The following is a 24,122-nucleotide window of genomic DNA, read 5'->3' as shown; positions in this document are numbered from 1 at the left end:
AAAATGCAGTAGAAGAGGTACAAGATTGAGTCACAATTCTGAATACCATTGTGAAATCACTGCCACTGTACCAGTCACGTGCCCTTGGATGACAACATCCCTCTGAGCCTCACTCTCCTCAGCTGAGGGGATAAAATGGAGATAATGAGTGGTGCTCACTTCATGCATTTGTCATAATGATCAAAAGCATTAATGTATACAAACAATTCAGAAATTATTAACTGCAAATTCTATATAAAAATATAGCTTTAAACAGCATTTTGGAGTCTTGAACAACCTACAACAGTTTAGCTTACCTAGTGTCTTATTTGATGCAAACTACTTTCCAGAGTGTTTTTCTCTGGGCACCCAGGGCATTGGTTTCCATGACCATCTAGGACCTCAGAGGACTCTACCTCTGAAATCAAGAACCTTGTCAGGTCTACATATATGTTCAACCCTCAAAAACCTTGTATTTTGTCTTGTGAACAAGCCCCTGAGACTCTTATCAGCACTCAAACTGATTTTCGTCTCTCTCACTTGATAATAACATAGTGATGGTTTATGACAAGCCATAAAAAACATTTCTCTGGAAAATGAACTTAATAGCATGGTCTCCCAGGCATTTCATTATTTTTTGGATAACCATTATAATTCATGTAAAGATACTGTCACCCGCACTGGTGTAGCTCAGTGGATTGAGCACTGAAAGGTAATAGGCTCAGTTTCCCAGTCAGGGCACATGCCTGGGTTGTGGACCAGGTCTCCGGCTGCAGGGGCAGGGGGTATGAGAGGCAACCAATTGATGTATCTCTCTCACATCAATGCTTCTCTCCCTCTCTCCTTCCTTTCCCATTTCTCTAAAAATAAATAAACAAAATCCTTAAAGAAAAAAGAAATGTAAAACTGGAACACTTATTTAAATGTAAAACTGTCTAAAATAAATAAATAAAATCTTTTAAAAAAAAGATAACTCTTTTTCATCCAGGTTGTTCTGTTTTTATACTCCCCAATGTTCTCCAAGGGCCATGGAAGAAGACCCCAAGCTCAATCTACAGCCCTACCTCATCACAACAAGTGATTACAGCTGTCCAGTTTGCCTGGCTAGCTGGTTGGCTGGCTGGCTGGCTGGCTGGCTGGCTGTGTATGTGTTTCCCTTTTTGTCAGTATGCCTTCTTTGTAGTTATCTTTACTTTTAGTCAAATCAAAAAAAAAGTTAGTATTTTTTTGCCGTTACGAAACAAATAAAATTGGAATATATCCTTTGTTCTTTTTTCTTAAAAATCATAATGAAGACAGCATACCTACCATTAAATTGGTATAGACAAATATGAAAGGCTATAGCCTCAAAGAAATTGACTTTCTGCCTATACAAATGTTACCTAAAATTCAGAAGGGCTTTCATTCTAGCATTGCTCATATTTTTATAAGATTTTATTTTTATTTATTTTTACAGAGAGAGGAAGGAAAGGAGAAAAAGGGAGAGAAACATCAGGGTGTGGTTGCCTCTTGCACCCCCATCTGGGGACCTGACCCACAACCCAGTCACATGCCCTGACTGGGAATCGAACTGGAGACCCTTTGGTTCACAGGCCGGCACTCAACCCACTGAGCCACACCAACCAGAGCATAGTGAGCCATGACTTTGCTATGTTATCAAAGGTAGAGTCCTCCTCCATAGTCCCTGCTAGTCATGGAAACCAATGCCCTCGGTGCCCAGAGAAAAACACTCTGGAAAGTAGCTTTACATCAAATAAGACATCATTTCATCTAAAATATGTTAGTTTGCTCTTACTTCAAAATGTCCTTTAAAGCTTTGTTTCCATTGATGGAATCGCACAGTAAATGATCTAAATAGGCTTTTACCCCTGACACTTGGTTAACAAGCATTTTTAGAATACCAACTACTTCTAAGACAGTGTACCAGGCTCTGTGGCTGGCATAGCTACAAACTCCTGTCCTCAGTACCTAAGTCCTAAAGTGAACTAGGTGTAGTGGTCCATTACAGATTAGGGTACTTAAAAATATTTAAATTGAGAAAATTATATCTATTCATTATAACTAACATAATGAGCACAGAATCATACATTGTATTTTGCCATGTATAATATGCACTTTTTGTTCAAATATTTGAGGGAAAAATAAGGATGCACATTGTACATAGGTATAATGTATACTTAATCCACACATAATGTGCACAAAACTGTGGGTGTTCACTATACATGACCATGCATTATAGATAGCAAAATATGGTAAATTAAAGTGTGAGCATACCCACCTGCCACTATAAACATGGTGTAAAGGTACAACATCTTTGAAGAATATCTTACTTGCTTAAAGGTCACAAGCAAACCAGACCTGAGGTTCTTCCAAATGTACTTCTAATCTATCTCCCTCTCATTCATTCCTTCTAGTGATTTGTTTCTCAATATCAGAAAAAAATTATAAACTGGAAGCCAGGAAACTTGGGTTTTCTAGTCCCAGCTCTGCCATTCTTCAGTTACACTAGCTGTGTGACTTCGGGCAAGTCTTCACTTAATTTTATTTCTCTGCTTATAGTTCTTTCTAAAGGTTAGACTAGAATCAGTGATTCTCAACTCAGGTGTAAGAAGATTCCCAACCACCTCAAGAGACCCCTGGAAATCCTGAGCTCTGCACACCACGAAGTAATATATAGTGAGGTCCTACTATTATTGAGTAGATTGTATCATTTCTGTCAGATCTATAAGGGTAAGGAACAGATGTTAGAACTACTAGAATAGATGATCTGATTCTTTCCTTCCAATTCTGTTGTCATTTACTTATAACCATTCCTGATTTCTATAATATAATAATAGCTAGGGTACTTTTAGCCAAGTACATGATGTCTGGATGATTAAATACTCAGGGTTTCAGCTTGGATGGTCAAATGAGCATTTTCATTAATGTTCATGAAGAGGCTCAATAAGGATTAAGAGCATGCATATGTCTTCAAGAAGGGAAAGCTAAGAAGGTTAATCTCTTGGCCAAGTGGTGAACTGCCAAGCTCCCTTTTGTATAGCTTCTCAGAATATCACAGGCAGATGTCAGTGTGTGGGCAGGCAGCTCCTGTTGGCTCCTTAGTGTATTATTGATATAACCCTCCCTTATTGTACATTCTGCATCTAGACCTGCAGGGTCTCTTCTGGATCACAGGTGAGGAACTACCACAGCTTCTTTTTTTTCCATTCATTCACTTAATAAATGTTTATGCAGTACCAATTAGTTGTTGAATAAATGGTTATTGATCACTGTTCAGAAATCTCAGGAGAGTGGTGAATAAGATTAAGTCCCTACCCTCATTAAACTCACACTTTATTTAACATAGTATAGAAAGTGGTACAGCCCTGACTGGTGTGGCTCAGTGAACTGAGGGCTGGCCTGCAAACCAAAAGGTTGCTGCTTCGATTTCCAGTCAGGGCACATCCCTGGGTTGCGGGCCAGGTTCCTGGTTGGGGTTGCTTGAGAGGCAACCACACATAGATGTTTCCCTCTTTTTCCTTCCCTACCCCTCTCTCTAAAAATAAATAAATGAAATATTTTTTAAAAAGGAGAAGAAAACTGAATGTTTGAGGTTAGGGTGGGGAAAGAGTTTACTTTTTTTACATGTACTTGTACTACTAATTTAAAATACACAATGAATTTAAATTCTAAAATACATAAACCATTTATAATAGGCATTCCCCCCCCATCGCCCAGCAAGAATTAGCAAGAATTTTATATTGTGAAAACATCACATCAAAAGATGGGAAAGCCATATATATGTGGAAGCAATATAAATTATTTTCCCAGCTTTATTGAGGGATAAATGTACATGTTTAAGGTATACAGGGTGACATTTGTATATACAAATATATTGTGAAACAATTTCTGTTGTCAAGCTAATTAACATTTCTATCACCTAACATACTTACCTATTTTTGTGGTGAGACCACTTTCTTAGAAAGTTTTGAGTATAGTATAGGGTATTATTAACCAGCATCACCATGCTGTGCATTAGATCTTCAGAACTTATTCATGTTGCATATACTTGTATACAGCCAGAAGTAGGATTGCTGGATTATATCACATTTCTAATTTTACTTTTTGAGGAACCTCCATTCTGTTTTTTATAGTGGCTGGGATGATTTACATTCCCTTTTCTCTACATCCATGCCAACACTTGTCCCTTGTCTTTCTGGTAACAGCCATCTTAATAGATGCAAGGTGAACTCTCATTGAGGTTTTGTTTGTATTTCCTGAAAATTAGTGATGTTGAGCATCTTCTCATAGATTTGATGTTTACTTGCATGTCTACTTTGGAAACTGTCTAATCAGGTCCTTTGGCAAGTTTTAAAAATCAAGTCATTTTTTTGTTAGGTGAGGAGTATTCCATTGTGTAAATGTCCCATAGTTTTTTACCCTTTGCAATACCATGGATGGACCTGGAGACTATAATGCTAAGTGAAATAAGCCAGGTGGTGAAAGACAAATACCATATGATCTCATTTATATGTGGAATCTAATGAACAAACTGAACAAACAAAATAAATGAGGACAGACTCATAGATGGAGAGCAGGATGACAGCTAGTTGCGGGGGGATTAGGGGGCAGAGGATTTGAACAAAAAGGAAAAAGGACTCATGGACATGCCAACAGTGTGGTGATTGCTGGGGGTAGGAAGGTATAAGGGGACTAAATGGTAATTAAAAATAGAATAAAGATTAAAAAATTAAAAATAGGTCATTTATTCATTCTTTCATTCATTTTTGTGATTGAGTTTGAATTCCTTACATATTAACTCCTTATCAGATGTATGGTTTGCAAATATTTTCTCCCATTCTGTAAGCTCTATCATTACTCTTTTGTTTGTTTCCTTTGCTGTGCAGAAGCTCTTAAGTTTGATGCAATCCCATTTGTCAATTTTTATTTTTCTTGCCTGTGCTTTTGAGGTCATATGCAGAAAAATTATTGCTGAAACCAATGTGAAAAATCTTTCTCCCTATATTTTTTTCCCACTTTTTCAATTTCAGGTCTATGTTTAAGTCTTTAATCCAGTTCGAGTTGATTTTTGTATATGCTGTCAGATAAGTGTCCAATTTCATTCTTATACACGAGGAAATTCAGTTTTTTTTTTTTCAACACAAAAGCATATCCTTTCAAAATTGTGCATTCTTGGCACCCTTATTGAAGATCAGTAGCCCTTAAATGCATAGATTTGTTTCTGGGTTGTTTATTCTGGTCTATCACTCTATGTCTTTTGTTCTGCCAACACCATACTGTTTTGATTACTGTACCTTAGGATAGGGGGTGGGAAGAGAGACATCAGTTTGTTGTTCCACTTATTTATACATTCATTTGTTGATTCTTCTATTTGCCCTGACCAGGGACTGAACCCACAAACTTGGCATATCAGGACAATGTACCCAACTGAGCTACCCAGTCAGGGATGTGATGTATTTTTAAATCTCACAATATAATTCCTCCAGTTTTGTTCTTTCTCCTTGCAATTGGTAGGTTATTTCAGGACTTTTTTGGTTCCAAATGAATTTTAGAGTTGTTTCTTCTTTCTCTATGGAAAATGCCCATTGGAACTTTTATAGAGATTGCATTGAATCTATACATGCCTTTGGGTGATATGGACATTTTAATAATATCAATCCAGGGGCACATGATACCTTTCCATTTTTTGGTGTCTTTGTCAATTTATTTCATCATTGTTTAGGATGGAGAGTTTTTCCCAGTGCCTTTCTGTATCTACTGAGATCATCATCATATTATTATCCTTCATTTTATTAATGTGTTACACCCTTTGTGGATATTAACCTTACTCTAGTAAGATTAAACATTTAAGCCCTGGCTGGCATAGCTCAGTGGATTGAGCACAGGCTGGGAACCAAAGTGTCCCAGGTTCAATTCCCAGCCAGGGTACATGCCTGGGTTGCAGGCCATAAACCCCAGCAACCGCACATTGATGTTTCTCTCTCTCTCTCTCTATCTATCTATCTCCCTCCCTCCCTTCCCTCTCTGGGAATAAATAAATAAAATCTTAAAAAAAAATTTAGATATCTTTGATCTACTATTTGCAGTTTTGAGGATCTATCCTACAGAAATAAGAATGCCAGATCATAGGTCACTATGTACAAGAATTTTTATTATTAACACAATGTTTGTGGGAAAAAGAGGGATCACTGCAATAGCTGTAAATAAGGAAACGGTTGAATAAATTATGACATAGCCATACTATTGAATAGTATCCACGTTAAAAGGAATAAGCTACAGTTTTCTTTATGCACCTGAAAGAATAGCTGTGTTCCTTTGCTAGGTAATAAAAAGCAAGTTTCAGAGTAATGTGTATAATATGATCCCATTTTCATAATAAAGAGAAGGATTTTAAAACCCTAAAAGTGTTTGTAGATATGGGCATGTAAATATGAACATAGATACAGATGTGGGAAGCAGAGGCACCACACAGAACCACCGATAACCTCAGGTGGAAGGGGGTTGGATGGGAAAGGTATAACTGGGTGGGCAGCAGTCAGTTTAAAGTTGTGATTATGCAAAACACAGATGTTGATTTTTGTATTATTTATTTATTGTGTCATTGTCCATACAAACAAGTGTAAACCTCCTTTTGCTCCACACTATATAAGCTGTGCTGTTTCACTTGTTGCAGTAGAGTGTGTGTGACTATAATTTGTTAAATATGTAATAATAAGTGGAGAAATGAGGGAGAAAGATGAACTTGGGATGGGGCATGAGGAAGATAAAGAAGGAAGTTATGAGGCTGCTGCTACAATGTACATAAGGACCGATGGTGGCTGAATGAGAGTAGTAGCAATGCAGACAGAAGTAGACAGACTTAGTAGGTAGAAGCAACTAGGATTTGATGACTTGATTGAAGAGAGAAAATGAGGAGCCAAGGAAGCCACCCAGGTTTCCGGGAAGATGCTGTATTATTCACTGAAATAATGATCACAGGAGCAAGATGTGTGGTTTCAGACAGCTTCAGTTTCAGGTACCTGTGAGAAATTCAAGGGGAGAAAATAAGTAAGCAGTTGGAGATAGGCATCTGGAGTGCAGGAAAAATATCTGTGCTGGAGACATAGATATGGAGATAACTAGCTATATTAGAACTCTCTCATTTACAAGTGACAGATAGCTGTGTAAACTGTATTAAAAAAATTTTTTTACAAGAGGGCATGGGGTGTATGAGCTCATGTTACTATAAAGTTCCTGATGAAGCTGGTGTAAAACATGAAAGAACCTTGGAGCTCCAATGATGTCATCAGGACTTTCCCAGCTTTTCCTTGTATTGACCTCATTCTTCAAGTAGATTCTCCATATAAGGTGGCAAACGTAGCTACTAGTGCCCTAGCTGGTGTGGCTCAGTGGATTGAGCGCCGACCTGTGAATCCAAAGCTCACTGGTTCAGTTCCCAATCAGGTTACATGCCTAGGTTGTGGGCCAGGTCCCCAGTAGGGGGTATGAGAGAGGCAACCACGAATGGATGTTTCTCTTCCTGTCTTTCTCTCTTCCTTACCTTCTCTCTAAAAGTAAATAAATAAAATCTTTAACAAAAAATAGCTAGTAGCGGCCCTCAGCTTACATCTTACCAATTTAGCAAGCACAATGGGAAGAGTATGTCTTACCCATATGGAATTCAGTAAGAAGGATATTGTTGGCAGCACTGGTGAGAGCAGTTTTAATGGAGCAATAGGGACAGAAGGGTTGAGAATCAAGTCAGATGAGTAAGTAGAAAATAACAAATGTAAATCAAACTGATGGGGAGAACAGAGTAATAGCTAGAGATTTATGAACCATCTACTATGTCTAAAGTGTGGCAATAGATTACACACAGGGATACAAAAATGCAAACGATAAAGTTCCTTACTTCTGGAATCTCATGGTCTTTGTAAAAGAGAGAATCTTGTAAATAAGTCCCACAGGTGATAAGTACCTATATGGAGGCAAGATAAGATTGTCGTGGAAGTATGGGAGAGGAAGGCACAGAATGGCCACTGAAAGACATTAAATAGATCTCCAAGGAGAAGTGCATGATGGCTCACACATACTGGGCATGCATACATGCATTCATGAGATTACACTGGAATTGGATTTTGGAGAATGAATGGGACTTAGATGAAGAAAAGTAGAACATGCCTTTCTAATAAAGGGACTAGCAAGTGCAAAGACTAGCCAATCCCCTAGCTTTGTTGGCTCTCCTCTTGCCCTAAGAAATTTGATATGTAAATAGGAGGCTTGAAGGACTGTGAGTTGACTTAGAAGACATAGATCCTACACCATTACCATGTATAGAAATGTAGGGAGAGCTATTTTTGAAATGGTAATATATGAAGGATGATTTGCTGTAGGTTTATGAATCTTACCAGCATTTTGCCACTGCTTCCAGTATACAGCCCCTAGTACTGTGGCTCATTAGGTGAGTTGTTTCATGTCTAACCTCGCTGGGGTTACACATACCCCCTTCCAGGGGTCTAACCAACCTATGCTATTTGTCACGTGGTGTACTAAAAAGAAGGTCACTTTGTGCAGATCTATTGTTCCTATAGCAAAACAATTCGTGGGCCTGGGCTGCTGCCAGAAAGTTGGTAGTGTCATCTTTCTAGATGAAATTCAGCGCACTATTATCTCACATTGTACCGGAAGAGTGAGAAGATTGACTTGGTAATTTACTATGTTTTGATCCTAATCTGTTTAGAAATATGATTTCTTAAAATGGAAATGGAAAAAGAATGTGTTTTTCATGATAGCTTCACAGTATCTCTTGAGAGGATGTTCAATTATTATAAATACAGCAATTTGACTCTGTCCTTGAATTTCTGATATATTTATTTTATCTCTTTTAAAAAACTACATTGAAATTATCAAATTTTAAAGTATGAAGTGCATGCATTCGCAGATAAGATTCTTTATTTCTGGTCACCCATTTAAATCCCTGTGTTGAAAAGGAAAAACAGACTTACTTCAGTTGTTGGTTTACATGGTACATTATCTTTACATGGTACAAGTCATCTGCAAAGATCTTTAAAAACATGGGTTTAGCCCTGGCTGGTGTAGCTCAGTAGGTTGAGTATGGTTCTGCAAACCAAAGGGTCACCAGTTCAATTCTCAATTGGGGAATATGTCTGGGTTGAGGGCCAGGTCCCCAGAGGGGGACGTGAGAGAGGCAACCACACATTGATGTTTCTGTCCCTCTTTTCCACCTCTCTTCCTCTCTCTCTAAAAGTAAAATAAATTTAAAGTTTAAAAAACATGGGTTTATACTGTAGCCTATTTAAAGGAGTAGGGGATATTTGTGGTACACATATTTTATCTCAGAGGTTGTTTTCAAGTTCCAGTTCAGCATTCTGAATCTGATCTGTTCTTCTCACCCCCTGGAATAGTATGCAAAATCCAGAAGCTTTCCAAAAGCAGGCAGTAAAGCTCCCAGTACATGGGTGAGATATACATACAAGTGAGAAAAATTCAGTTGATATCAAGAAGCAACCTTTTTTCTGACCCTTGGTTTCTCTCTTAAGCAGCTTGGGGTAAAGAAAAAAGCATAGACATGATTCCACATTTAAAATTTCAAATCCTAGCTCTACTACTTGTCAATTTGTGGCCTTGGCCAAGTCATGTGAACTCTTTCAGCACAGGCTTTCTGACTGTATAGAAACAGTAAACCTCCTTCCCCTTATAAGCTAGTATAAGGATTAGAGATCATGTAAAATGCCTAATTCAATGCTGACACATAACAGATGCTCAATAACTGCCAATTATTGGCAGCAGCCCATAAAATGAGAACAGAACTAATCTGTCTAGTGCTTCTCAGGTTATCAGTACAATAAAGAAAAAAAATGCTTTTTCTCAAACACCACAATCACGTAGCCACTTTAATAGTTGAGAAAAAGAGTTAGCTTGCTTACTTCACAAGACTGTGCTGATCAAAAAAGATAATACATGCTAAAGCACCTCAAAAAATATAAAGTACTGGTAAAGATTAAGGTAGAATCTTTATTTGAAATAAGGCTTGTCTTGAGAGTTCCTTTTCTTCTCCCAGCAATGAATTTAAACTTAGAGAATAAAAATTGGATATCACAAACTGCTATTCCTATTGATAGTTTCCTCGTTATACCTGATTTTGTTCATCTTTCAGAAACATACAGAATGTGAGTTTTGCAACCAAATCATTATTCTTGTTATACCCCAATTATTCTGAGGTCTTCTATTTAGCAACCTCAAATATCTAGAACACAACCTAGAATCCCAAAAGGAGGGAGGATAGAAACCCTGTGAAGTGGGAACAAAATCTCAATCCACTGAGGACTCTTACTCTGCATCTGTAAGAGGCTTGGCATCACCTGACTAAGCCTCTAGTCTTATTAGTGTTTATAGAAAGACAAATACCACAGGATCTCACCTATGAGTGGAACCTAAACAACAGAACAAACAAGCAAGCAAAATACAACCACAGACATGGAAATAAAGAACAAACTGACAGTAACAAGAGCGGGGGTGGGATAAGGGGGAAAGAAGGGGAAGGGTCGTCAAGGAGCATGTATAAAGGACCCACAGACAAAGCCAAAGGAGGGTGGGAGGCAGAGGAAAGTGGTGGCAGGAAAATGGAGACAACTGTACTTGAACAATAAACAAACAAATTTTAAAAATAACCATTATATATGTAATGAACTCAGTTGGAGGACAACTGATTAGAAAGGGAGAGGTTCAGCTAGCTGTGAGTTCACTGATACCCTCAGAAGGTATATTTAGCAGTGTAAAGAACAAAAGTCCAAAAACAGAATAACTAGAAAAGTGAAATAAATGACTTGGGACTGTCATTTGGGGGTTCCCACATCCCTGTGTGCCTGAGTAAACAGTGAGCCTCTGATGGTGTGGTCCCTTAGGGGATTCTCACAATGATGCTTAATTCTCAGTATACAATCATATACAACATGACAACACAGGGAAATCTCAAAATATTTTAGAAAGATTTCTGTCACACTTTAAAGTTTGCTGTTAGTGGAGTAACTTAAGAAAACTCACTTCTGTGGAACCTCAAATGGCGTCCAGTACATAAGGTGTTAACTGATATATAGCTGTTAGGTGAGGACTACATAACATTGCAATTAGAAAGAAATCTGACCTGGCTGGTGTAGCTCAGTGGATTGAGAGTGGGCCTGAGAACCAAAGAGTCACTGGTTGATTCCCAGTCAGGGCACATGCCTGGGTTATGGGCCAGATCCCTGGTTGGGCATGTGTGAGAGGCAGCCAAATGATGTTTCCCTCCCTGTCTTTCTCCCTTCCTTTCCCTCTCGCTAAAAAGAAATAAGTAAAATCTTAAAAACAAAGCAATCTGAGACATAATATTCAATGAAATCTATGAAAAACCATCCTAAGGATTATATAATAAATTTTAAATGTTTCATATGGATTTTTAAAATCTTTGGGGCTAAACATCAAAATTACCTCAGCCATGACCAGCATAGCTCAGTTGGTTCAACATGGTCTTGTACCCAGAAAGTTCACCAGATCAATTCCCAGTCTCAGCACATTCCTGGGTTTGGGGTTTGATCCCCAGTCAAAACTCCTATGGGAGGAAACTAATCAGTGGTTTCCCTCACAACAATGTTTCTCTCTTTCTCTCCTTCTCCCCCCTTCTTTCTCTCTGAAAATCAAAGTACATGTCCTCAAATGAGAATTGTTTTAAAATACCCCAGACATAATTTAATAATTCCTGATGCAAGATGTGTATCAGTATCTTATTTGACCTTTATAATATTATTTATGAATATCAATTTTTTCATAACAGTTGAATACAAAAACAGTGTGGTGTGGGAGAGTTTATTGGTTTGAAGATTTCAAAAAAAAAAAAAAAATCAGGGGCTCCAAGAAAACTGAAGACATACTCAGGCTTAATATGTTATGTATCGTTGCCATGGTAGCAAAGTAAGCAAAGTAAGAGGTCTTACCTTTGTCGCCAGACCTTGCTGCCTACAGCCTCTTCCTTTTAGTCAACCAGTCCCCCTCCTGGACTGCCTTTTTCCTGCCTCATTTCTAATCCTTATCTATCTTTTCAGGGCCTGAATGAAGCTCCATTCAGATAGCTCATAGTCTTAGTTTATATTCTTCCGTGTGCATGCTTCAAAGACACATTTTTCTATATCTCTTTTATACCCTTCTCTCATCTTCTCACCTAGATGATAAGCCACAGGGAGTTAGGGATCCCTTCTTCCTCAGCATGGCAACTAGCACAGAGGGACCTACTAGTCAAGTACTTAATGCATGTTTGCAGATTGAAAGAAAACATGCTGTAGGCCCCTCAAAAAATTCCCTCTTTAAAAAAAAAGGTTATTTTTACTTTATTTATTTATTTTTAGACAGGGGAAGGGAGGGAGAAAGAGAGGGACAGGAACATCAATGTGTAGTTGCCTCTCACGCGCCTCCTACTGGGACCTGGCCCACAACCCAGGCATGTGCCCTGACTGGGAATCAATCGGCGACCCTTTGGTTTGGCAGGCCTGAGTTCAATCCACTGAACCACACCAGCCAGGGTCAAAAGTCCCTCTTTTAATAGAGAAAGCCATATTTGAAAGCTCTTAAGTGATAGGCAGTAGACAATGCTGATGCCTATGAAGCTACAGGAGTTGTATATAATGGGAAATATTTGATAAATCATTGAGAGATTAAGGGAAGGAGTTATTTTTGTTCACAAGGGAGTGCATGTGGGCCCTTCCTATTTGTCTCCCTGTACCACAATGGCATTGTCTACTAACACTGTCTACTAACAGCAATTCTGTGCAACACACATAACATTCCATTCTCACAGTGAAACACAGCGGAAGAAATAAAAATTGAATTGTAATTCATCACTGCATACTTATTATCTCACCCTTCATTTTCCAAACTTTATTATTTCTCTGGCTGTTACAGTGCAGTGTGGCAGGTGTTGGCTTTTGTCAGCATAATTCACAGCTTATATAATGCTCACATAGGGGTCCTTGGAATTCTCTGCATTTTCCTTCCTTGCTGGCCCCTTTCTTTCCTGCTCAAGAAAACCTATCAGAATGCAAATGAGAGTGACAGTATTACAGAATCGCCATTAAATGTATTCCAGTTTCTCTTTATTGAAATCACTAGTGACCTTCAGTACTCTGTTACACACAAAGTATTTGCAACATACTTTGATAACTTAGTTTTAAAGCACTGGGAAAATAACAGAAACTTTGTGGTGTTTCTTTCCATTTTATTGAATTTATTGGGGTGACATTGGCTAACAAAAAAATCACACAGGCTTCAGGTGCACAATTCCACAACACTGTACCGTGTGTTCACCAAGTCAAGCCTCTGTCCATCACCATTTATCCCCTCTGTAAACTCCTCCAACTCTGCCCCGGCAGTCACCACACTATTGTCCATGCCCAGGAGTTTTCTTTTCCCATTTGATCAATCTCTCCTCACCCCCTCTCCAGCCCCTGCACCTCCCACAACCCCAGCCAGCTATCACCCTGCTCTATAACTATAAGTCTGTTTCTGTTTGACTTTTTAGTTCAGTTTGTTCATTAGATCCCACATATCAGTGAAATCATATGGTATCTGTCTTTCTCTGACTGGCTTATTTTGCTGAACATAATGCTCACACAGATTTTGATTTTGTATTTAAGGCCATGGGTTCAAGTGGCAGGTCTGCCATTTATTTGCTATGAAACTTTGAACATGCTTACTAATCTTTCAGCCTCCGTTTCTATAAAATAACAATACTGGTAATACCTGCTTTACTGGGTTACTGTGAAGATTAAAAATAGTGTGATTTGAAAAGCACATTTAAAATGTAAACCCCTGGGCAAATCTGAGTTCTCTATCCTCATATGCACCTGTGTAATTTTCCTTTTCTGCATTGGCCCTAAACTACCTATTGCTTTGTCTCATTCATTACTTTCTGTAACTTTCTCATCCCTTCTTCCTACAGATTCATTCCCTTTTAATTGATCCACCTAATAGTCCCAGATGTATGTTTTCCCATTAGAACCAGCTATGCTAAACCCTAAACTCCTGGAGGTGATTCTTACTGTGCTCATAGTAATGAACGTTAATACAGCCCAGGACAGATTATTTTTAAAAACTTCTTATTTCAGAATTTATATCTTTCCCCATTCCCCAGAATACTTCTTGTACACCGAAAGTCGGTCTGACTCTTCTCTTGACCTTACAGTACATCAAGTATTTCCCTGCATATGTACCTGCTCCATACCCAGTGTAGAAAGACAACATAGGGGATGCACAGAAAAGGGCCTGACCACCAAGGAGAAGAAGGGTGGAGGGTCTAGGGAAGCTGAGACCCAAGTTCTCTCGATGTGTTGATGTTGTTAAAATTTGTATGGGAACCTTCAGAAGCAGGGTCAGGCTGTATGCATTGGTATTGTTCTAAGCATTAACTCCACTTGCTGCAGCTCAGTAGAGCAAAACAAGATTGCAAAATTAGGAGCAACTGGCATTTACAATGTGTCTTGGGCCTCCCTCAGCATCCCATCCCTATCAGCTGCTCCTCTTACTGGTTCTGACACATACTAGAACTCTCTGGGTGATCTCCATTGCCTTCTCCCTCATCTGCTACACAGTTGTTTTAGCTACATGAGAACTGTGACTTTCTAGATCTCTACCCCCCAAAACCTCTTACATGGCCCTGGCTGGTGCGGCTTAGTGGATTGAGTGCCAGCCTGTGAACCAAAGGGTTGCCAGGTCAATTCCCCATCAGGACACATGCCTGGGTTACAGGCCAGGACTTCAGTTGGGGGGCGCGTGAGAGGCAACCACACATGGATGTTTCTCTCCCTCTCTTCTTCCTCCCTTCCCCTGTCTAAAAATAAATAAATAAAATCTTTTAAAATTTTAGAACCTATGTTTGTATTAAATGCAGTTAAGAAACAAGTCACTTTTGACTGATAACAACAACCTAATTGAACGCTGAAAACAGTAACTGCCAATATAGTATTATAACCTTTATATAATATTACAAAGAACTAAGTTGTTTTCTAAAAACAACTTTTTAAAGAATACCTATAAATGTGATACAAATCTGAAAAGAAAATCAAGGGAATGAAGAAGACGAAGTTCAAGATAAACTTAGGTGGGGGAGAGGTAGAAAGGTGAGAGCGAATGTGACTGAATGTAGGTTTTTACATAAAGTCCTAACTTTTGTTTTGGGTGATTGGTTCCCAGGTGATTATACATTTTTTTAATTAAATAAATAAAGTGGGCTACATATTGACCAAAGTTAATTAATATATCCTGGAAATACGTACCAGATTTTAAACAACACAAAAAGGCAATGCCAAATATCTCATTAAGACAAATCTATATACATTATATGTTGAAATTATAATATTTGGGGTATATTGAGATAAATAAAATATAAAATTTAAATTAACTTCACCAGATTCTTTTTTAGTTTTTTATTATGGCTAACAGAAAATTTCCAATTACATATGTAACACCAATTTGGGGCTTATAACATGCTTCTGTTAGTGATAGTTTAAGAATTTCATAACACTAGTCTTTATATTTATAACCAGTGGATTTTCAGACTGAAAGGTATTGGGTTTGTCTAAGTATAATTTTTTGTCTTTATCACAAGGAATGTAACACCACAGCCTCAGTCCCCAGGTGGAGCCAGTATAAGAATTAAGTAGACTTTCTTGGTGTATGTGTTCTTAAGGTTTTAGAACCTGAGCGTCCAAGTTATCCCTTTTCTCACTATCTGATGCCAGAGAATCAATGAAATGTTATGGCTTTGTGCCTGTGCCATGTACAGGGCTAAAGCAGTGGATTCCTACCTCTGAACTGAAAATCTCTATTGTTTGCGGAATTTTGGGTTCCTTTCCTTGGTCAAATCTTCTACTCCTCCATAAGAAAAGTGCCATTTGTCATGTTTATAGAAAAAGCTTAAGTAAACTGAAATTAATGTTGCAAGAATTTCCTAATACCCCTCAAAAGAATAAATAATCACGGACCCAATGGGATATGGTAAGACCAGAATTGAGAAGCACCGTTTCAGTATGTTGATCTCCAACAAAGTACCTGATCATTATTCCCAGTGGGTAGGAAGAAGGCTTCTGATGTGAGTGTAACAATCAGGAGAAAATATGATGCATCCATTTTTCTTCAGTCATAGTTTTTTCTCTATTCTAAGAAACAGTGTAACTGAAGTAGCTGGAAGGGGGACAAATCCAAAGATCAGACTTGAATTACATGATAGACCCTGAAACTCTTCTTTCCCCAAATTGTCTGAGGCCCTATATAAAAATCATCAATAAACAAATAGCTACTTAAGAAATTTTTGTTGAAGATATTTTTATTGAATTTATTGGGATAACAGTGGTTAGTATAATTATATAGATTTCAGGTATAGAATTGCATAATGTATCATTCTGTATATTGTATTGTGTTTTCTCCACCCAAGTCAGGCCTCCTATTGCCATTTATCCCCATATACCCTTCTCCACCTATTTCCCTCTTTCCCTCTATTGATCACTGTGCTATTAATTGTGTCTGAAGGGTTTTGTTCAGTTTTGCTTAGCCCTTGACATTTTTCACCCAGCTCCCAGCCCCCTCCCCTCTGATAGTTGTCAGTCTATTCTCTATGGGTCTGTTTCTATTTTGTTCATTGGTTTATATTGTTCATTAGATTCCACATATAAGCAAAATCATATGGTATTTGCCTTTCTCTGACTGGCTTATTTCACTTAGCATAATACTGTTCAGGTCCATCCATGCTGTCACAAAGGGTAAGGATTTCTTTTTTGGTCCTATATAGTATTCCATTGAGTAAGTGTACCACAGCTTTTTTATCCACTCATCTACTGATGGGCACTTGCACTGTTACCAGATCTTGGCTATCTTAACTAACACTGCAATGAACATAGGGGTGCATATATTCTTTCGAATTAGTATTTCAGATTTATCTGGGTAAATTCCCAGAAGTGGAATTGCTCGCTCATACGTGTAAAGCAGTTCCATTTTTTTCATGTGCCTGTTTATCATCTGTATGTTTTCCTTGGAAAGATGTGTGTTCTATCCTCTGCCCTTTTAATTTTTTTCAGTCCTCACCTGAGGACCTTTTCAAAATTGTTTTTAGAGAGAAAGAAGGGGAGAGAGTGAGAGAGCTAAACATAGATGAGAGACATCAGTTGGTTGCCTTCTGGTATGTGCCCTGACCAGGAATCCAACCCGCAAGCTTTTGATCTATGGGACAATGCTCAAATCAACAGGGCCACACCGGCTAGGGCTCCTCTGCCTATTTTTAATCATGCTGTTTGTTTTCGTATTGTTGAGTTATATGAGTTTTTTATTTTTATTTATTTATTTTTAGAGAGAGAGGAAGGGAAGGAGAAAGAGAGGGAGAGAAACATCCATGTGTGGTTGCCTCTTGCATGCCCCCTGTCTGGGACCTGGCCCACAACCCAGGCATGTGTCCTGACTGGGAATCGAACTGGTGACCCTTTGGTTCGTAGGTATGCACTCAATCCACTGAGCCACACCAGCCAGGGCTTAACCATTTTTTAAGGACACAATTCAGTGGCACAAAGTACATTCACAATGTTTTATAACCATCACCACTCATCATTTCCAGAACTTTTTCATCCTCCCAAAGAGAAACTCTGTATCCCTGAACCTTTTGGCTCTCTGTTCCCCACTCCCATCATCCCCCAGTAACCACTCCATTATTTCTCTCTTTCCGTGAGTTTTCCTATTCGAGGCACATCATAGCAGAATTCTATATTTGTCATTTTATGTCTGGCTTATTTTAATTAGCTTAGTGTCTTGTGAGGTTTCTCCATGCTGAAGTATGCATCAGTTCATTTTTTTTGGATGAATACTATTTCACTGAATTAAGTAATGTTACAATGTTAAGTCATTTGATTAGAGAGTACAGGTTGTGAGAAAAGACAAGAATGAAAATAACGTATTTTATCCATTCACCAGTTGAACACTTGAGCTGTTTCCACTTTGGGCTATCATGAATAAGGCTGCTATAGACCTCCATGTACACATTTTTAATTAAAATATGTTTTCATGTCTCTTGAGGGTATAATTTTGGGATCCAGTGGTAACTCATATTCTATCTTTTAAGGAACGGGCAGGCTGTTTTCCCGTGTAGCTGCTGCACCAGTTTTTGTTCCCACCAGTAGTGTAACAGGGATCTACCATCCTCACCAATGCTTGTCTTTTTGGCAATAGCCATCTAGTGGATATGAAGTGGCCTCTCACTGTGGTTTTGCTTTATATTTATCTGACAATGCATGATGTCAAGCATGTTTTCATATGCGCTTTGGCTATTTGTATCATGTTTGAAGAAATGTCTATTCAGATGCCTTGCCCATTTTTCAAGTGAGTTATTTGTGTTTTCATTATTGAGTTCTTTATGTTTCTGGATTCAAGTTTCATAAAATACCTGATTGCGGATAATTTCTCCATTCTGAGGGTAGTCTTTTCACTTTCTTCTTGGTATCATTTTCAGCACAGAGGTTTTTAATTTTGATGGAGTCTAATTTATCTATTTTTTTTCTTTTATCACTTGTGTTCCTCATTTTTTTTTTTTTACTATTTCTGTTATAACTTAGAGAAGAAAATCCAGGGTATGTTTTCTACTCCCCATGTGATTTGATGTTTGGTACATCTCAAGTGGTTCTAATTTTATTTTTTGTTTTTGTTTTTGTCACTAATAAACATTTATTTTATAATAAAGTTTTAAAAAAACACATTTGTGAAGTTACCCCTCTACTAGGCCTACAGATAGCCTTTACAAAGAGTTTGCAAAATTGTTTTCTCTTAACTATTAAAGTACATAGATTTAAAAGGTTTTTAGGAAATAAAATGTTAATTCATGGTCAACATTTGAAGAATTAATACACATTACATCTGTAGGATACCTTGGAAGATTATATCTTAAAAACATGTAGACAGAAAAGCTGTATTTTCTTTTCAGAAACCTTTAGTCTTCAATGATATTTACTAAGAAATGTATACTGCATATCACACTAGCAATGACCTTCTCAAAAATTTATCCATTAGCTTTGCAAATCAATCAGCCCACATAGAAGAAAACAGGAAATTGCTTTCCAATACACATTAACTCCTTAAGTTTCCTGATAATATCAAAATAAAATTTAGTCCATTCCAATTAAAGATATAAAGTATTGATATTAAAAATAAAATAATACTGAATTATTTTTAACAACACAAAAGTTCAAGCATTCCAGAAGCATAAACTGTGTTATTTTTAAAAAAGACAATATATTCCTCTAACCAATGCCTCACAGAAATTTGTAATATTTATATACCTTATAACACTGTAGAAGTCTTTGGTGGTGACACATGGAGTAAGTTCCCTGAAAACACTTTAACAGTTTTGTTCCATCGATCTGTGTAGTCTAGTATTTATCATTAGTAATGCTGGCATATCACTTTCTAGCCAAATCCACATGTAAAGTGTGTGGAGGAAATCTTATGCAGGACTTAGGTGGATTTATATCATTAAAGACTTAGCAATCAGGCTTATCTCTGGCTCATTTTTTTATACCAGAAAAAAATATGGTAAATTAAATAATACAACAATTCTTACTTCCAAGTAAACTCTGGAAATAGTTAATATTATTGAACAAGTTGAATGCATGCATATATGATAAAAGGGCTACAGTTTCTGAATAAACTTTAACTGCTACCAAAATAGTGCCCCAAATAGGGGCATGTGATGCCCATTCACCAGGTGGTGGTAGTGGGGAAAGCAACGCACTGTGGTCTGGCAATAAATTTTCATCTTCTAAAAGCTGCAGACTCAGAAGCATAGAAACAAAAAATGACCTGCTCTACCTTAAAAGAAATTAAAATGCATAAGCTTATTATATAAAATTCAAAGGAAAGGGCATGCTAAAACACATGAGAAAATAAGCAAAATTTAAGAAATGTAAGAAAAGGAGAGTAAGAAAATGACAGAACAGCAAAATGACATCACTGTATATAAGGATGTAAGCAGCAGAATATATCAGAGGAAGCATTAAGTGTGAGGAGTACTTAAACAGAAGGACTTGCATTACCTCTTTGAAACTGGTGTTGTCTTTCATTAAATGTTTTGATTCTAGAAGTGTGAAGGGATTTATAATTCTTCCAATTTAGAAAAGTATGAGTTTACTATGATTAAAGAATACATATGATGATGAAATTACATTTGAAAATGATATAATGGTGCAAATCAACCCCCATGGGTAATATTTTTGATACAAAGTCACTCACATGACCTAGTCAGGCAATTTGAGATGACACTGCCTTCGCACAAGAAAGACAAACATGGCATAGCATTTATACCGATAAGTCTAGGACCATGCAATATAAATAAAACTCTTTCTAAGTTTATAATCAGAATTCATGGGAGTTTTGGACACAAATTAAAGAGTCTTTCCAGAAACTAAGAGGCTAAAAATTAGTAAAGTAGATGGACGTACTCATAGAAATAAACTAGGAGAAAAGAAATTGAAATGAATTTTTACTTGGTGTTACATATTAAGAATGTGAGATAATCTAGAAAATATTTTAAGACTTGCATCAAGAGAAATGTCTGAATTACACTGAGGTGCTCCTGAGTAAATATTCTGTTCTTTCCCACCACTCTGAAGAGGCTCTGAATATATACACTGTCAGCTGGCTTCATTTCTTAAAAGGTAGAAAAGTCAAAGATCTTACAAATTTTTCTCATTGTTTTTACTTTTGGACAACCAAGTAGATTTATCAAGTAGATTACCTAGATAAGTATAATTGTACAAATTTCATTATTGATTACTAAAACCATCAGCAAATATATTGACTTATAGTTCATGATGCATAGCTATCAATGCAATGTAAAAATGCCTCACAGTCTCGTAATTCAAAAATATCTTGGATTTAAAAAATGATATTTTTCTAATATCGATTCTAATAGCTTCTAATATGTGACATTAACAACATCCTCATTTTCCATTGGCAACTATCTTCAGGAGATTATTTCAGCCAGAAAAGAAGTGATCCAAATTATTCTAGTTAATGCCAAATTTATAAATCAGCAGCACATGTAAGTGCCAAGCTTCTGAATAGACTGGCTGTTAGACATTTTCACAAATTAGAAAAGAGCTAAGTACTATACTGTTCTTTAACTGTATTTCACAAAAGCTACAACTTTTAAAATCTGAGAATGTAACCAGTGTTAATAAAAACATGCTGAGTTCAACTACAATGTACAACCAAATAAAGAAAACTGGTTAATGATTTAAATAATTTCTTATCTATAAAGAAGATAATTAAAAACAGTTACAACCAAAGAATTAGTTATATTTTTATACCATTAAAATCAAGCAAATTTAACAAATGAAACCCACAGGAAAAGAGATGATGTAATTCAAGGCATAAATTTGACTCATAAGAATATAACAAATCATAATGATAGTGTCAATAAAACTTAAAATGTACAGTCATAAAATAAGTAAACACTTTTCAAGTGTGCAAAACTAGTCTGGAACAAAAGTGTTATGTGGATACCTGGTTTTTAAATATTTGTTTTGAAAACTCTCAGCTGATGGTGGAAAACTATAAAGTATTAAAAAAGTAAAAATTTAAAGAATATATAAAACACACTTTATCTCACATTATGCCTTGTGCTATCACTGCTGGATTAGAGGGCTATGTAATTACTATCCTCATGTGGTAGCTATAACATAAATGGAGATAAACAATACAATAACACAAAGACGGATGTATCTTGAACCATAAAAAGACTCTTCAAGTATACTGTGGGTTTGTGCTTCCTGTTATAGGCCAGGCACTCCAAGTTTTTTGTGAATTTGAAAACAGATAACACAGTTTTCTATTATTTCTGATATATATATATATATATATATATATACATATTTTGCATAACTACCTTTAGCAGTCAACATTTGAAATTAACTGTTAAAGAAATAAAAAAAGTTTTTAAATTGATGAAAATAAACCCTATCACCACCACAATTTAAAGAATTATTTTACTGCAAAAATCCTGAATGTATGATGTTAGAAAAAAAATGTTGGTGCATTAGTATAATTTGTCTTGGAATACTTGAAGTGTACATGACTAAAAATACACCTGTGGTCTCTTCTTCGCTCTCTGTTTTAGTGACCCATACCACACCTCTTTGAGGCCTTTCCCGGTTTTCATAGATTTCATGCTTCATCATCTTTGAAGCCCTTCATGTGTTAACATTGCATCATCTGAATATGGCCCACTCACTGCTTCATCTGTTTTCTCATCTCCATCTTTCAGTGCAGTTCCATAATCTGCACTGGTGTGATTCACTGGAGGCTGCTTTACTTTTCTTTTTTGTTTCTGGGAGAGGCTGGTATGGTCTTTGTCCCACGTGCTCATCCCCAGGGATAGCTCTTAGGTGGTGCATACTGAGACTCCGTAAGCACTCGGTAGTTACCCCTTGGCTCTTCACTGCTTCAGTAACAGCATCAGTAGCTGCTACATTTAAACCTTGCTTCCCAAAGTTTACCATCATCTCATAGCCTCGCTCCTTTGCCTGTACAATATAATCATTAATCTCCCTTTCCTTTGAAGAAAGAAGTGGATGAAGCAATGTTGTATATATTAAACTTGCTCCTGTGGTTAGGGAGAGAGCAGCCATATGACAAAACCAATCTTAAATTCACAGGGGGAACCAAGCAACCGGTTGATCTGCTACTGTTTCAATCACAGTATAGAGAGCAAAAACAATCCAGTACCTCATCCATTGAACATATGCCTCTTCACATTTTTGGTTTTCACAGTTTTGTATGAATAATCTGCAGGATGCAGCATTCCAAACAGCAACACCACAGCTCTGGAGATCATCCAGGACATCATCTTCCCAGAGGCTTGGACCCCACCTCCAGGCTAACAATGGCAGGCTGTTGATTGATTGCCTCACACTCCCCCAACCAGGGGCCAGGCCTGTAGCCCACACATGTGCCCTGACTGGGAATCGAACCTGCAACTTTTGGGTTCACAGGCCAGTGCTCAACCCACTAAACTACACCAGCCAGGGTGCCATCTTATTTATCCTGCAGAACTGAATAGTCTATAAAACTGGGAGACCAGGAATCAATATTTCCTCTCCCTCACCTTTCTGTAATGACTGTTCCTTCCTGTCTTACAGTTGTTGGGAATGGAATGACTTTATAGTCATAGACAACATCTAACTGACCTATACATGGTCTGTTTATTGATTGATTGATCCCTGTCTGGTGTGATTCAATAGATTGAGCACCAACCTGCAAACCAAAGGGTGGTGGGTTCAAACCCCAGTAGGGGGTGCACGAGAGGCAACCACACACGGATGTTTCTCTCTCTTTCTCCCTCCCATCCCCTCTCTCTAAAAGTAAGTAAATAAAATCTTTTAAAAAACTAATTGATAGAATTTTGCTTACAAAGACCAACAATAGTAATTCTGTAACACTTAACTATGATGTGAGCTCTTAGGGTTTAGCAACCTATACTTTTCAGAATAGCTCAGTTACAGATTCCCTTAGGAAAAGAATTTGTCTGACCTGATTACTATATGAGATCAAATTTGTGCCTGAACAATACTCTTACACATTTAAATCAGAAAACTTAGATGACCTCCGGGTTCCTTTGAGCCATGAAATTATATTCATTTTAGGCAGAGTTGAAATTATTTCACAGAAACTATTTTCTGTCTCTAGTTTATTTATCCTGGAATAAATAAACCAAGTACTGTGTGATAGAAACCTCAAACTGTGTTCTAAAAGAACATTCATCTATTGCATCCCTACTAAGTTCTAGGCACTGTGCTAGGTAGACACTCTAATCCTCATGTCACCCTGCACAAGACATTAAGGTCGTTCTCATTTTACATACAAGCACAGACATCAGCCTCAGAGATGTTAATTAATTTAAGTAGAGGGTAAAGGTGGTGACAAATGATAAGAACAAAAATAAAGTCTTCCTTGTTCATTTTCCCTTTTTCATACATCAAGACCTAAACTTAACTTTAAAGTAACTATACCTGTTGACCATCTCTTTCCTGAGTCAGGCAGGCTGAGCTTTCTGAGCTACTTAGCAAGATGGTTTTCTAGCATAAGGA

At 37.3% G+C, this 24,122-nt stretch overlaps 1 protein-coding gene and 1 pseudogene across 5 annotated transcripts in view; one reads left to right on the top strand and one right to left on the bottom strand.

Annotated features, from left to right (window-relative positions):
• Window positions 1–24,122, top strand: part of EDA (ectodysplasin A) — a 311,653-nt gene that overhangs the window by 238,340 nt on the left and 49,191 nt on the right. Inside the window, exons 3-5 of one of the 5 annotated variants that reach the window (XM_036016971.1) lie at window positions 5,532–5,535; window positions 10,779–10,791; window positions 17,111–17,122. The exons of the other annotated variants lie outside the window; for them this stretch is intronic. Coding sequence (XP_035872864.1) covers window positions 5,532–5,535; window positions 10,779–10,787 — 13 coding nt within the window. The 3' untranslated portion in view covers window positions 10,788–10,791; window positions 17,111–17,122. Of the gene's footprint in view, window positions 1–5,531; window positions 5,536–10,778; window positions 10,792–17,110; window positions 17,123–24,122 lie in introns of those variants that run through there. 5 annotated transcript variants of the gene reach the window in all.
• Window positions 21,785–22,906, bottom strand: LOC114505380 (annotated as a pseudogene).

This window comes from Phyllostomus discolor, chromosome X (genome assembly GCF_004126475.2).
Source record: "Phyllostomus discolor isolate MPI-MPIP mPhyDis1 chromosome X, mPhyDis1.pri.v3, whole genome shotgun sequence".
Taxonomy (NCBI): domain Eukaryota; kingdom Metazoa; phylum Chordata; class Mammalia; order Chiroptera; family Phyllostomidae; genus Phyllostomus; species Phyllostomus discolor.
Note: the sequence above shows the minus strand (reverse complement) of the source record. Positions and strands in the feature narration are given on the sequence as shown.